Genomic DNA, 16,728 nt, shown 5'->3' on the forward strand with positions numbered 1-16,728 from the left:
CGCTGGTTCTGAAAAAACAATGTCTTGGTTAATTATAACATGTATTGGGGTGTTTTTCCTTGCACTGCAAAAGAAATCGATATTTTTTCATGCCCAAAAATATTAATTGATATTCACTCTTCCATATCAGATATCAATGAGTAGTAACCTGAAGTGGGGTAAGCCAATGTTAGAAACTTAATAGAGCTGCTGATGACACATCAAAGCCTGTTGATAGAATAGAGCCTTGCATCTTATTTATAGAAAATGTGGCCTTGGTTGGATCCTCTAAGGAAGTTTCCACATTCGAGACTAAGCAAGGAAAATTTACCAAGCTCAGACCGGCAACAATTACAACCTAACATTCAAAACATTGCTAAAACCTCCAGCAAAATGGTAGATGCACTTAAAAAATACTTCTACTAACTAAACGAGTGTTAATAAGGAGGGGTGCCACGCTGATGGTTTTAACTAAAGAATAAAGAGCAATAACCTGAACTAAGATAAGCCGACACCAGAGACTTCTAATAGAATATAATCTAGCATCTTCTTTTTTGAAAATGTGGCCTTGGTTGGATCTTACGAGCAAGTTTCCATATTCAAGACTAAGGAAATTTTACCATGCCCAGACTAGCAACAATTACAACCTAATATCGAGAAAACCGCTAAAACCTCCAGCAAAATGGTAAAAATACTTTTAAAATATTACTACTAACTAAACGAATGTTAGAAAAAAGGGTGCCACACTAATGGTTTTAACTAAAGAATAAAGAGCAGTAACCTGAATTCATTTTTGTGGATGCATCTCAGTATTACCTTCAGGAGTCTGTTTGCAAGTATCCTTGTTACGAACTTCAAACAAGAATTAGACCGTGAAATTGGTCTGATCATTGGGCCCCTCAGGTGATAGCACTTTAGGAATCAAGGTGATCAAAGAACCATTAATACTTTCAAGACTAATTTTCACCTTTCCATATCACATATCAATGAGTAGTAACCTGAACTGGGGTAAGCCAACCCTAGAGATTTGTAATAGAGCTGATGATGACACATCAAAGCCTGTTGATAGAATAGAACCTTGCATCTTCTTTATAGAGAATGTGGTCTTGGTTGGACCGTCCGAGCAAGTTTCCACATTCGAGACTAAGCAAGAAAAATTTACCACGCTCACACTAGCAACAATTACAACCTAATATTGAGAACACCGCTAAAACCTCCAGCAAAATGGTAAATACACTTAAAAATACTACTACTAACTAAACTAATGTTATAAAAGAGGAGTGCCACACTGATGGTTTTAACTAAAGAATAAAGAGGAGTACCTGAATTGGCATAAGCCAACGCTAGAGACTTGTAATAGAGATGCTGATGGTAAATCAAAGCATGTTGATGAAATAGAATCTTGCATCTTCTTTATCAAAAATTTGGCCTTGATTGCATCCTCAGAGCAAGTTTCCATAGTCAAGACTATGCAAGAAAATTTTATAAGCTCAGACTAGCAACAATTACAGCCTAATATCGAGAACACCACTAAAACCTCCAGCAAAATGGTAGAAACACTTCCAAAATACTGCTACTAACTAAATGAATGTTAGTAAGGAGGGGTGTCACATTGATGGTTTTAACTCAAGAATAAAGAGCAGTAACCTGAACTGGGGTAAGCCTCACCCCGGGCATAAAAACCGAAGACCGAAAACCGAACCCGAAAAGACCGAGACCGAACCCGAAAAGACCGAACTAAAAAAGACCGAATAAGAAACGGTCAGCACAAACTAAAGACCGAATTTGTTACGGTGTGTTTGGTCCTGCTGTCTCAAAGACCGAATAGCCCGTAAAGACCGAACTAGTAAAAGCCCATACACAAGGGTTTACCAAAGGCCCATCCGGCCAGCCCAAGTCATCACACGATCTCACCCTCGGCTCTCCTCACGATTCACAGGACAGCAATCTCCCGTTCCCCATTCTCTCCCACGACAAACCCTAGCCGCCGGCCGCCGCTGTGGCCCGATGCCACTCTCCCCGTGAGACCGTGATGACGGCCGCACCAAGGTGCCGCGCGCCCTGATCGATGAATCCCGACGCCCCGAGCCGCCCTCAGGACCGGTGACGACCACGACCAGCATCCAAGCCGTCAACCGTCGTGCCCCGTGCATCGCGCTATGCGTCGCTCCATTGCCTGTGACGCGGCCATCCATCCCCGACCACCATCTAAGCTGGAGTTCTTCACCATCTTGTCCTCTTCCATGCTGGTCGCCGGTTGGCCGCCTACTGTCCTTTTCAGTGCTCCACCTCGCATCTAAAGGTGAGCAAGCTACCTCATCTCTCTATGTGCATCAGACTCATTTGTGATGTTCATGTTCTGTACTGTCCAGATTTTGTTCAGATGTTCATGTTCTTGGTGTACAAATTTTGTGATGGTTATGTTCTATGATGTCCAGATTTTGTGATATCCATGTTCTGTGATGTCCAGATTTTGTGTTGCCCATAGGTAAAACTCAGCAAGAAGGCATGCTCCTCCGTCTTAGGATTTCATCATTCCACAAAGCCCCGTCCGCGTCATTGCATAGCGGAGGTCTGAGATTCTTATGCCCTTGATTGCTGAGATGTGGCCGGCGATTGAGAACCTAGAAGAGTCCAGCAGCAATATGTCGCCGAACGATGGCTGGGCAGTTGTAGTCATTGGCAGTGAGGAGCATCGGTAATGGCTGGCTGCTGCTGCCCTCGACACTGATGTTCAGGTGGATATGCAAGTATAATGTACGCACATGATCAATCTATGTCCATATCGTCAACATTATAAGCATTAGTGGACCGTATATGCTTTTGCATGATTGAGCCATCTCAGCTAAGCAATGAAGCAAAAGTTCAGGTGCTCATTGCTAAGCCACATGCAGACTTGAGTATGAAAAGCAACTGATCATCAACTACCTACAGAATGTACTGCACCCGCGAGGAATATACTGGCCGTCTCGATGTCTGGTAGCAGTCCAGGGCGGCTGCTGTTTCAGTTGGTAGTAGGGGTGCTGTCAGCAGTATATATAGTGCTGATTTTCTATTTTAAGATCTTCATGTGAATCTTGTTGCTGGTGAAGTGGTGATTATATATACTTCTGATTTTCTTTTTTAAGATTTTCATGTGTTGTACTGTTTTCCATGCAGATTGCATACAAGTGTTACTTGTTTGAATTTTTCTTATTTACACATGCGCCTCTATACAAACATTTGTTGTCTCTGTACACACACACCTTTGTACACACATGACACATGTACCTCTGTACTCTATGTAGTTTGCATACGACTATTACTGGAAGTAATATAAATGTGAGTTCTAGCAATTAATTTGGTCTATTTGGTCGGGACCGAAGACCGAATAGTAAAGACCGAAGACCGAATAGTGAAAAACCAAAAAGACCGAAATTATTTCGATCATCAATTATGGAAGACCGAATTTTTTAAAGACCGAAAAGACCGGACCGAACAAACCGAAAAGACCGAATGCCCAGGCCAACGCTAGACTTCTAATAGAGCTGCTCATGACACATCAAAGTCTGTTGATAGAACAGAATCCTGCATCTTCTATATCAAAAATGTGGCCTTGGTTGGATCTTCCGAGCAAGTTTCCATATTCGGGACTAAGGAAATTTTACCAAGCTTAGACCTACAACAATTACAGCCTAATATCAAGAACACCCCTAAAACCTCCAGCAAAATGGTAAAAACACTTCAAAAATATTGCTACTGACTAAACCTCAAGAACACCGCTAAAACCTCCAGCAAAATGGTAAAAACATTTCAAAATATTGCTACTAACTAAACGAATGTTAGAAAAAAGGGGTGCCACACTGATGGTTTATAAAGAACGTATTATACGGAAACAAAGTTCTTAGCTATTGATGAATATTTCTTTCTTAGGTAGGTGCCCTTTTATAGATTCCCTGGAGGTATACACGTTTACACATTAGGGGTATTTTCTATGAAATTGGGGTTTCAAAGGGCCGCTGGTTCCGGAAAAACTAATATCTTGGTTAATTATACCACGTATTAGGGTATTTTTCCTTGCACTGCAAAAAAATCAATATTTTTTCCTGCCCGAAAAATATTAATTGGTATTCACCCTTCCATACCAGATATCCATGAATAGTAACCTGAACTGGGGTAAGACGACCCTAGAGACCTGTAATAGAGTTGCTAATGACACATCAAAGCCTATTGATAGAATAGAACCTTGCATCTTCTTTATAGAAAATATGGTCTTGGTTGGATCTTCCGAGCAAGTTTCCACGTTCAAGACTAAGCAAGAAAAATTTACCATGCTCAGACTAGCAACAATTACAGCCTAATATTGAGAAGACTGCTAAAAGCTCCAGCAAAATAGTAAATACACTAACTAAACTAATACACTAACTAAACTACTGTTACAAAAGAGGAGTGCCACACTGATGATTTTAACTAAAGAATGAAGAGCGATAACTTGCTGGGGTAAGCCAACGCTAGAGACTTGTAATAGAGGTGCTGATGACTAATCAAAGCACGTTGATGGAATAGAATCTTGCATCTTCTTTATCGAAATTTTGGCCTTGGTTACAACCTCCAAGCATGTTCCATAGTGAGACTATGCAAGGAAAATTTATCAAGCTCAGACTGGAAACAATTACAGCCTAATACCAAGAACATTGCTAAAACCTCCAGCAAAATGGTAAAAATACTGCTACTAACTAAATGAATGTTAGTAAGAAGGGGTGAGACACTGATGGTTTTAACTAAAGAATAAAAAAGTAACTAAACTAGGGTAAGCCGACGCTATACTACTGATAGAGTTGCTGATGACACATCAAAGCCTGTTGATAGAACATAATCTTGCATTTTTTATAAAAAATGTGGCTTTGGTTGGATCCTCCGAGCAAGTTTCCAAATTCAAGACTAAGTAAGAACATTTTACAACAATTACAGCCTAATATCGGGAACACCACTAAAACCTCAGCAAAATGGTAGAAACACTTTTAAAATGCTGCTACTAAATAAACAAATGTTAAAAGTAGGGGCGCCACAATGATGGTTTTAACTAAAGAATAAAGAGCAGTAACCTGAACTGGGGTAAGCCGATGCTAGAGACTTGTAATAGAGCTGCTGATATCACATCAAAGCCCGCTAATAGAATAGAATCTTGCATCTTCTTTATCAAAAATGTGGCCTTGGTTGGATATTCCAAGCAAGTTTCCATATTCGGGACTAAGGAAATTTTATCAAGCTTAAACCAACAACAATTACAGCCTAATATCATGAACACCGCTAAAACCTCCAGCAAAATGGTAAAAACACTTCAAATTATTGCTACTAACTAAACGAATGTTAGAGAAGAGGGGTGCTAGACTGATGGTTTTAACTGAAGAATAAAGAACATATTCTGTGGAAACAAAGCTCGCTAAAGGGCCGCTGGTTCTGAAAAAACCAATGTCTTGGTTAATTATACCATGTATTGGGGTATTTTTCCTTGCACTGCAAAAGAAATCGATATTTTTTCCAGCCCAAAAAATATTAATTGATATTTATTTATTTTCGACTGACTACTGTGAGGCAACACCTTTATTAAAGAACTGAGGAGTCTTACAAACCAAAAAAAAAGACTAAGCCAAGCTAAGAGAAAAAACTAGATTTACCTATTTACATGTTAGATAATTACAGAAAAGCTATAAACAAACTCCTATGGGAGAGAGTTAATCCAGTTTAACAAAGCTGGTCTTGTCACATCATGTATGAACCTTTCCTTCCATCCCCTAAAAGAAGGCCTCTCATGACTGAAGATCCTTCCATTCCGAATAAGCCAAATGTTCCAGGCAGCCAGAAAAGCAACCTCATGGAAAAAAGGGTATCCAAAGCTTCTTTTGGCATGAAGGATGCACTCTCTTGGGTTTAGACCAGCAGTCCACTGGATCTGAAAATAATTCCATACCTTTGCACTGAAGGTACACTTAAAAATAGGTGATATATGTCCTCCAGGGTTTGAGTGGGGCATAAAGGGCAGTTATTCTCATCATTCTGTTGCCTCCAGTGCCTTCTAACCAGCATATCTCTGGTATTTAATCTGTCATTAAGCATCAGCCATGCAAAGACCTTAATCTTCATGATACTCCTGCTTTCCCATATCCATTTACATGGCTCATCAACTGGCATGTGGGCATGCATTGTTGTGTAAAAACTCTTTGCAGAGTAATTACCTTTACCAGGTGACCATAACCAATTATTATTTGCAGTATTATTTATGGGCAAGTTCTGGGTTCCCTCAAGGAGTCTGCATTCTTCCATGGCCTCCACAGAGAGTGGTAACTGAAAAAAGTTGGTATAATCATGCTCATGCAGGAAATCAAGGACAGAAATTTTGTCATCAATCACATAAGAAAAAATCCTTTGAATCTGTCCTTGAGAGGGGTTGCAGCACCCAAGAAAGACCAAGCATCATGCCAGGATAGTGTTGTGTCTTCCATATTGATATTAGCCATAAAGTGAAGTCTGAATATTTGGCCTTGGTTGCATCCTCTGAGCAAGTTTCCATAGTCGAGACTATGCATGGAAAATTTACCAAGCTCAGACTGGCAACAATTACAGCCTAATATCGAAAACACTGCTAAAACCTCCAGCAAAATGGTAAAAACACTTTAAAAATACTGCTACCTAACTAAAAAGGTTAGTAAGAAGGGGTGTCACACTGATGGTTTTAACTAAAGAATAAAAAGCAGTAATCTGAACTAGGGTAAGCCAACGCTAGAGACTACTAATAGAGCTGAACAGAATCTTGCACTTTTTTATAGAAAATGTGGCCTCGGTTGGATCCTCCGAGCAAGTTTCCATATTCGAGACTAAGTAAGGAAATTTTACGTTGCTCAGACTGGCAATAATTACAGCCTAATATCAAGAACACCACTAAAACCTCCAGCAAAATGGTAGAAACACTTTTAAAATACAGCTACTAACTAAACAAATGTTAAAAGCAGGGGTGCCACAATGATGGTTTTAACTAAAGAATAAAGAGCAGTAACCTAAACTGGGGTAAGCCGACGCTAGAGACTTGTAATAGAGCTGCTGATGACACATCAAAGCCTGTTGATAGAATAGAATCTTGCTTCTTTATAAAAAATGTGGCCTTGGTTGGATCCTCCGAGCAAGTTTCAATATTAAGACTAAGCAAGGAAAGTTTGCCAAGCTCAGGCCGGCAACAATTACAGCCTAATATCGTGAACACCGCTAAAACCTCCAGCAAAATGGTAGAAACACTTCAATAATGCTGCTACTAACTAAAAGAATGTTAAAAAGGAGGGGTGCCACACTGATGGTATTATAAAGAGTAAAGAGCGGTAAGAACTGGACGTTTAGTACAATTACCTTTAAATAGACCGAACAATGTAGAATCTTTGGTTTTCAACCAACGCCCTTCATTCCATTGATGCTGCAACATTACGATTGGGGACAAGTCAATATAAAGAGTGTAAGAAATATCCTCCCAAAAGTGAAGACGGAAACAGATGTGGTTACATAAGTACCATGCATTCCTATTTTGTAGTTATGAGAACATCAGTGTTGATGTTTATCATCTCATAAGGTGCCAAAGGACATCAAATTTTATTCTTGACTGCTTCTTTTCATCATTAGAAGCTGAGATCAAAAATACATTTCCTGACAACCAAAAGAAGAGAAGTAGTGACAGCTTAGATCTGCTAGGGATATATACATGATCAATTTCGAATATTCGAACCAACATTCTATGAGGTGTCCAAGTTGAAAATTCACACTCCCAAACTTTGCAAGGCTGAGAGAGGGGTAATTACCAAGCATCACCCTATGCTGATCAAAGAACAGCAGTATATGCTATTCGCACAGTAGGTTTGCAACAAGCAGAAGTTATGGTAAAGGGCCCTGGTAGTGGAAGAGATGCCACATTACGAGCCATTGCTAAAAGTGGTGTGGGATTAAGTTGTATACGCAATGAACACCTATCACCTATGCCACATAATGGATGTCAACCGCCTAAAAAAGGAAGAATTAACCCGCTTTCAACTTTCAAGATAAATAAACAATTCAATGATAAAACAATAATACTGCTCTATTATGGTTCGAGAGGAGGCAGCAGGATCCACTCAAACACTACACAGTGGAAGTGTGTTGAATCAGATGTGGACTTGCAGTTTTGTTGCATTTTTATGTCTACATTTGATCCAATCTAGCGTATACTAATAATAGCTCTAATATAGTCGCATCTTGTCACCAAGGATGACACTTTTACTGATATAAAATATATAGCGTCAGAAGTTAACAAAAAAGCAAATTCAAAGAACGAACCTGGAGACATACCACATGAAACCTACAGTCAACTAAAACAAAAATTCATGATCGACACCCTTGCTCTTCTCAGTAGACTTGCTCCTGGACTAAATCTTGTTGAAGAATTCAATCTGAGATTGGAACACCAAGATATGAGACTTATTTCCCCCATGTACATCCATCATATGGAAGCCCATTCCATTTTCCCTTTGACCTGTAGAGTTTATTCTGTTCATATCAAACATCAATCAACCTTTGCCAACTGAAAATCCATGGATATACAGGATGAAGACAACAAGTGCCACACTCAGATGACCATAAAGGGCAACCTGGTGCATGTAGCTCCCGCTTGCGCAGGGTCCAGGGAAGGGTCCGACCACTTTGGGTCTATAGTACGCAGCCTTTCCCTACATTTCTGTAAGAGGCTGTTTCCAGGACTTGAACCCATGACCTCATGGTCACAAGGCAGCAGCTTTACCACTGCGCCAAGGCTCCCCTTCGCCACACTCAGATGACCATGACCACTTAAAATCGAATGACTATTATAAAAGGAAAAAACAATTATGGTGATAATTTGATCAGAAGATTGGATTGACTTGCACCAAGTGTTGAGGTATCCAAATTTATCGTAATTGCAGAATGGCATGTTTATTCATTGATAAGATATGGTTCTACGGTATTTCTTGATGCAAATGAATTCAATGCAAAGCACTGATGTAAACCATCTAAAAAGGTAAAAATGTTAGGTGGATGAAATGGGTGACAATATTAGACATCAACATTTGAGTCATTCGTAACCAGACTGCATCCTAACAAATCAGATGATGCAGTGGAAGAGCATGACTAAGAAGAAAGGGATACAGAAGCTGCCACAAAGACAAGCAAACTAGAAATAAGAATATATAATTAACAACTGAAACCGTTAAATAAAGTATAAAAATAATTAAATGGATGTGTCGAGGGTAAAATCATCAAAAACATAATTTTCCAAGTAAATCCATGAAACCGGCATCACTGCAGGGATAACCATGTCTGTGTTTCCCACCCAGTTATCCGATTATGTCGCGGGTAGAAGTTCACTGCAGCATGATGAGAACCCACTTACCCACTTATTGGTACTGTACCATCAGTGAAATCCTTCCAAGGAGGAGATGCTGTGACAAAAGGATTATTGGCATCGTAAACTACCAAACCTTCCAAGTAGAAGTGACAATGATGACATATCTTCAAAAAATAAATTTCGGACATGATTAACCACATGCTTTCACTAATCACTATATCCACCAACAGAATGAGTAATAGCATACCGAAACAAGCAGCTGAGTACATGGAGTTACTACCTTAACTGTATTATACACTTGTCAACTGTTGTACAAAACGCAAACCATAGGACTAGGTGGCTGAGAGACTACGCATGGTAGCAATCTACAGCAAGATCTGAAGCTAAGAGTTGTGCTCTAATATTCTTCTTCTCTTATGTCAGACCCATTTTGCCATCTCAAGACTGAATCAAACTTTCATTCTTGGGATTAATCTTAGTCAACTATTAAGGGTCTGGACTAGTCACGACTATTATGTGACTAGTTAGTCAGTACTTCACTCACAACTGGACACCTATAGTCCTTGACTCTGAATGGGAACATGTTATGAGTTGTCCAAATCTGATGTGTTTTGCTCTGAATTACGGATATTTGACATGCAAATGTGTTCCTCGGTCCTACTCCTGGACAATATAGGTTATGCAAAATATGCTTTCAGTGCAGTAGTATAGTATTTGTAGCAAGTACACTCAACAACATTATATGACTAGCTGTTGACTAATGACTAGTCATGACGAGTCGTTTAGTTGGTACCCCAGCAACTGGAATATATTTAAACCGATTAGTCGAGACGAGTCATTTAGTCGGTACCCCAGCAACTGGAATATATTTAAACCAGTAAAAACTGATTTCTGTTCTCTATGCCACTTCACAAAAGCCATTAATCTAACAATAAGGTTCCAAAAAAGATATAGCAGCTATCACAGAAGCATTCCTAGTGACGTTTCAATATTAAAAATAACATGACACAAGACAAGTATGGAATAAGAAAAACAAATTAATGTGTGTCCAACTCCAAATAGTCTGAGGGAGGTACCGCATGTTAACGCGAAATAAATCTGGATGTCTTCTTGATAGGAGCTTGTTTCACCATTCCTTCTAAATTTGAACAGAATTAGACAGCTGAGGTGTCAAATTCCTGTGCGCCCAAATCAACTCTAGTCTTGATTCCAAGATTAGTTTATGGCATCCTATGAATCTTTGCAGAATCTTATTCAGCAGCATGCATACAGGGCAGAAGTAGAATGATTATAGCTATTTTGGATCTTTTTATAAAATCCACAATTAGCAAATATGTACATTCAGCAAAAGCTACATATGTATGTACATTACAACGCATATAGTATTAGCCCAAATGCCAAAGGTATAACAAGAAATATAACATGTGTACATTGTAAACATGTTATGGAAATAAAAGCCCAAAGGAGAAGGTGTGAAATAAAATAGGCAAGGTTTCACCATGTCCAAGGTTAGCTTGACAGCATATCTAAAGAAGCATGCAAAGAGCAACTACAGCATACTGCCAATGTCATGCTAATATTAATGTGGCCGCCAAATGTTCTACCGCGCACTGTCTTTGTGCGCATTTCGTGCTTCATGGACAACTAAACATAGAAACAAGCGCAATGCAAATTTATCTGTTCAGTAAAGTGGCACAGTCGAGATTACAACATTGAAAACCATAGAAACCATTTGATTTATCTTGAAAGTCAACTTGCGCATGCGTATAAATCACAGTGTTATTCAAACAGGTTCTATGTAGGATTGCATAGCCAAGATTATTCAAACAAGTTGTATGTACGATTGCACAGCCGAGATACAGTGGAAGTTGCAGCAATGAACACTAGGAACCCTTTGATTTAACTTGGGAGTCCCCTTAGGCATGCACATAAATTAGTACCCCCTCCGCTTCAAATTACCTCGTATATGCGGTCTTGTTAGGATAAGCCTTTGAACAGCAATTAAAGAAGTACTTTGAAATATGAATATAATAGCATCGACTTTATGTCACATTAAGTACATACTAATAGAGTAATTGTTGGTCAAAGGCTTGTCCTGATGAGACCTAAGATGTGAAGTAATTTGAAACAAAGTGAATGAATTACAGCATTACTCAGACAAACTGCTAGAGAAGACTGGCCCAATGATAAGCACCAACTGTTTCAACCATTACATATTTCACAAAGCATTTATAAAAACATATTCTTCTCTCTGAATGAAAACTACAGCATTACTCAGACAAATTGCTAGAGAAGACTGGACTCAATGATATGTGTTACAGCCATTACATATTTCACAAATCATTTATAAAAACATATTGCTTCTCTGCGAGTGAAAACTAGAAAGCTCCACACAGCAGTCAAGCATAGATAACACCAACAGCTAAAACAATAATACCAGAACTTATGGACGAGCCATGGTATGAAGCTAATCGCTGAATCAGTACAAGAGGTTCACCTCCACGCCATTGTAATCTCCCCAACGTCGATTTAATTCCTTCCCAGGGGGAGTGACCGGCATGAGTATGTCTCCCTGAAATCAGACTTATTGGAAGAAGTGAAAATTGACGCATACACTTTCTTGTTTGCATGAGCCGGTGCATGATCTGCAGCCTTAAACCGCTTTGCTGGGGCAGCCTCCCCTTTCTTCCCATTCTCCAACTTCTCAGTGTCTGCAACCGCAGCAGCAGCATGCTTACTCCCACTGAGCCCATTCGCCAGCTTCTTATCCTTCTTCTCCTTCAGCTTCCCTCTCTCCTCCTCCATCCTCTGCCTCAACACTTCCACCTCCTCCTCGGTCCCATTGATGGGCATCTTGTCCATCTCATCAAACTCCTTATGGCAGACCAAACACGAGGACGACTTCACCTCCTTGAGAGCCTTCACGCTCAGCACGTGCCCGCATCCACGGAGCACGAGGAACTGGGACTTGCCGTTGAACTCGAACCCGGTGACCGGGCACTGGAAACGGACCTCCTGGTCCGCCGCGTTGGGCTTGGGGTGCAGGTGGATGGGGATCATGTCCTTGAGCCCGCGGATGTGCGAGAGCGCCTTGGGCAGGCGCTTGTGGATGAGCGCCTCGACGAGGGCCTCCTTGTTGAACAGGTTGCCCAGGCGATCCACGACAGCGGGCGCGGCGAGAGGCTCCCCCGAGAGCGCGCAGCAGGTGAAGCGGGAGAGGCGGGCCTCGTTGGGATCGGCCTTGTCGGGCTTCTTCGCGAGGTACATGGAGAGGTAGCAGTCGCGGGACTCGGCGCAGGTGGACCCGCCATCGCCGCCCCCGCCGCGGAGCGCGCGGAGGCGGAGCTGGACGGAACCGGACGGCGCGAGGGAGGCGACGGGCGCGGAGGGCGCGAGCGGGCGGCCGTCGGTGGTGAGGTAGAAGGAGGAGGAGGGGAGGGGGAGGAAGCCGATGAGATCGGAGACGGGGAGGTGGGACGCCACGGTGAGGTACCGCGGCGGGAGGGACAGGTCGTCGAGGCGGAGGACCACGGCCCGGGTCGCGCCGGTGGCGGGCGCCATGGCTGGTGCGGAGCTAGGGCTAGGGTTTCAACGATGGTGCGCCGGATTTGGGAGCGGGGGTGGCTAACTGAGGCGATGGGATCGGGATGGTTCGGTGCGGTGCGGCTGGCTCCTATGGGAAAGCTGGACGCGGAGGGGGATCGAGAGACGTCAACTCTGACGTCTGTACCGACGGTGAGGTCCGTTCGGCACGCGGAGTGGGCTCGGTTTGTCTGGGGCCTTGGGTTCGGAGTTTTGGACTGAGCTCGACTCGGGCCGGCTAAGTTGACTCTCACTAGTTGATGTTCACAGTCTGGGTTGGGCCAGTCCATTAGCTTTTTTCTTTTGAGAATCGGCCAGTCCATTAGCTTAGGCTGGCCCGTTAGTATGTTTCTGTGTTTTTTATCTTTTTCTTTGGGTTTTTTTCGTTTTGGATTTCTTTGTCCTCTCTTGCTTTCTTATTTAACTTTTCCCTCTTTATATCCACAATATTTTAAAAAATTCGAAACATTTACGAAAATTGAGAATAATACTAAGTCCTGATTATTATTTTAAATATTCGAATATTTCCAAATTAGTGCACAATTCTCAAACTCGTGAACATTTTTTAACTTCATCAAGATTATTTAAGTTGTGAACATAAATTCATGAATAATTTTCAAACTTTTTAAATTCTTGGACCATATTCGAATTCATGAATATTTTGGAAATTCATGAAAAATATCAAACTTGCAATTTTTTGTGAAATTCATGAACGTGTTTGAAATCATGAACATTTTATAAAATTAGTGGAACTTTTTTGAATTGGTGAACAAGTTTTTGAATTCTCCTAATTTTTTTGAAATCTATAAACTTTTTTTCAATTCACGAACATTTTTATGATTTCATGAACATTTAGTGAATTCATTGTCAGTTTTTAATTCATGAACATTCGGTAATAATTTTCAAATTCATGAATATTTTTCTGATACTGTGAACATTTTATCTATTTGATTATTTTTTAAATTTGGAAAAAATAAAAGGTTCAAAACTTTTTTAAATCCCGAACAATGTTTTAAAAGCCAAAAAAGAAAACCAAAAAGGAAAGCGGGGGCACCCCACCCTGCTCGTGAGCCGGCCAAAAAGCGTGCGTTGAGGAGCGGGGATTGCACGATTGTGCATCACCCAACTCCATATCCACCAAATAGGAGGTCTCCTGCTATAGCATCAGCTTTTATTAGTATCAGAACCATACAACATAGTTGAAAGATAACCTTTCTATCTTGGCAATACTCACCCCCACTAAACAAGAATCTCGCCCCGAGATTCAAGACGTGAGGTAAGAGGGAAGGGGGGTCACAAAACTATCATAATCTTCATGATCCATTTGCTCTTCTCGAAGATGTTGATTCATTGCTTCAAATTGATCTTGACGTCTTTCCTTTCGAAAACTTCATCCAACACGATGACGACAAAAAGAAACTATACAGGAATCGATCTTCTCGAAGATCGAGCAACTTACGATCAATTCATGGAATGAGGCATAGAACACATCTTGAGCTGAGATGTTCAAACACACTTCGGGAGGGATGGAAGAACAGATGACGGGGGTTCACTAGGTAGACAACAATTCCACACTTAAGAGGGTGGTGAATGGTTGTCAACGTAGCGAGGAGTTGAATTGCCATGATACCATAACGAGACATTTTGGAGGAGGTGACTCATGGAATCATTTCCTTAAGTGGCAAAAATAATTACCTTTGATATAGAGATCACTGAGACTCTCTATATCAGCCTAAGGCAAATCACAGCAATCGTTTGGCGGAGTTCGAAGGAATGGCATACTCGGACTAGTATGGATGATGTGGATTACCTTGTTGAAAACAACACAACGGATGATTTTAGTAACTGGGGAGAAGCTCAACAGTAGATAGTGAGTCCACTTGTTTGAAAAGTTATAGCATAACCGAGGAAACTGAGAGCAATCCCAGTTAGTGCCCATGATAACACCTAGCGCTTGTGCGTGCTCTCAAGAACTTGAGCACTTCCATATTCATCAAGGTATTACCAATATCCGTGTCAAGGATCCTGGCAACACAACATACCACCATGATGAATAGTGATGGACGATGCAGATGCAAACGAAGATAACACCTCCTCAGATTTCACCTTAGCGAGGCCAAGGAAACAGAATCTGGATGATCGACCGAGAGACATTTAGCACTCCGCTTCTAATGTTCTCCTTGATGTGCTAGCGCATCCCATTCATTGAAATGGTTTGATATCTAGAACATCAAGTAAAGGTCGGACTTCGGGAACACAAAAATCCATAAGGAACGACTAGGGAGTAAATCCTACGAAATCCTTATGGGGAGGTGGCCAACTTCCTCAATCAAGATACTACAATAATAGGTCTTCCGGTTGGGTGTGTTGGCCACGACATCCACTTTACCGGTTATCGAGGGACCAATATTATAGTTCTTGGGAAATGTTCCAACCATCATCTCTGCCTGAGATTCAGATCTGGTTGGTGTTAGGATATTCCAGACTCATCGAGTCTAGGAAGAAAAATGAAAGTTTGCAACACAAATCGACGAAATGACGTTGCGAGATTCTCGGGAAATGGACTACGATAGCAAGCTCCAAAACATGAGCTGGTTCTGCTACACACATGTGAACACGCTATCCCAGACAAACATGATCACATGGTAGTCTTACAATAAAACACTACCGAGTCCTGGTAGGGAACCATCATCGGGGATATCGAAGTCTTGTGTATTACCATGGATTAGCACTTAACTCTTTTTCCTGAACAAATCAATCAGTGGCTTGGTGTGCTAGGGACACATATGGAATGGAGGTAGCGAGCCTATCAAACCATAGCATACTTCGCACATGCATGACTGACTTGAGATGGTTCCAGAGGAGGCAACATTTACTTTCTCGAATTCACAGCGACTACTTGCATCAAATGTACATGAATTAAAGGGAGTCACTTCTTTCATCCGAACATATGCTTCGTGCACGAGACATGAAGATATTGCCTATAAAGTTTCCAACACTAGCTCAATGTTCAACATGAATCATGGAGGAGACAAAATGCTGTTGATGGGCTCAACAACAACTCATCAGAATTTCCATATCACTGGAATTCCGCCATTATGTGAACAAGGTGATAGTATTGGTCAGATCAAAAGATATAATGGTGTATGCTCGAGGGACAGCCACGAGTAAGACAACATTACGAACATTGTTGGTTCTAATTTGATTTGACGATAGCCCATACTCAAATCAAAGTTTTTATAAGACAATAGGTCCAATAACTGATCACAAGGACCAATCGATGAAGATATCATCTTTCTTCAACTAACACACCAACACCAGGATATCCCTTTGAAACGAACTAAGTTAGGTAAGCTTTTATCTTCCAACTCTTCAAGTTGTCGTTTAGCTTAACCAACTAGCTCACGGGTATCCAACACAGATTCTTGGAGAAAGGGTGGTTTACAGGAATAAACCAACTTGATCACGAACTCAACATAGCGGTCAGGTGACAACCTGGTAATACTTCCGAGAAGATATACGGGAAATCACAAACCACTGATATGCTATTTAGTTCGAGAACAATCTTGCTTTTCAGGGCAAGACGAGATGATCAAATAAGCAAGGGATTGGCATAGCCCTAACTCATTGATCGAAAGGTGCACCGAAAATAAGGACTAGGTAGCACAATCTATCTTAGAATGATGATTCAAGAACCAACACGCTAAGAATGAAATTATTGTCCTTTAACTACCAAGCAACAAGGTTGCTAGGAGTATTGATTTCACACGCCACGATTCACTTGTCGGCATTCT

At 41.1% G+C, this 16,728-nt stretch overlaps 1 protein-coding gene and 1 long non-coding RNA gene across 13 annotated transcripts; one reads left to right on the top strand and one right to left on the bottom strand.

Moving 5' to 3' along the window:
- Positions 1-1,909: 1,909 nt before the first annotated feature.
- Positions 1,910-3,099, top strand: LOC123160645 (uncharacterized). Its single transcript, XR_006480280.1, has 2 exons — positions 1,910-2,281; positions 2,468-3,099. It is a non-coding gene; the product is annotated as an uncharacterized lncRNA (long non-coding RNA).
- A 2,421-nt stretch (positions 3,100-5,520) lies between these two features.
- LOC123155648 (replication termination factor 2) lies at positions 5,521-13,046 on the bottom strand. Of its 12 annotated transcripts, none has more exons than XR_006477558.1 (6): positions 11,850-13,046; positions 10,429-10,562; positions 8,323-8,520; positions 7,515-7,647; positions 7,357-7,420; positions 5,533-6,537 (listed from the first exon to the last, which is right to left on the bottom strand). XR_006477558.1 is itself a non-coding variant. In XM_044573790.1 (2 exons), the coding sequence occupies exon 1, from the start codon at positions 12,911-12,913 to the stop codon at positions 11,882-11,884; it is 1,032 nt and encodes a 343-aa protein (XP_044429725.1). In that variant the 5' UTR covers positions 12,914-13,046; the 3' UTR covers positions 9,546-10,562; positions 11,850-11,881. The 12 variants fall into 12 exon arrangements, 2 of the variants coding, with proteins under 2 accessions (XP_044429725.1, XP_044429726.1); XR_006477560.1 differs by having other exon boundaries at positions 8,311-8,520; XR_006477557.1 differs by having other exon boundaries at positions 5,539-6,303.
- Between the last annotated feature and the right edge of the window lie 3,682 nt (positions 13,047-16,728).

The sequence above is a fragment of the Triticum aestivum genome, chromosome 7B (assembly GCF_018294505.1).
Source record: "Triticum aestivum cultivar Chinese Spring chromosome 7B, IWGSC CS RefSeq v2.1, whole genome shotgun sequence".
Taxonomy (NCBI): domain Eukaryota; kingdom Viridiplantae; phylum Streptophyta; class Magnoliopsida; order Poales; family Poaceae; genus Triticum; species Triticum aestivum.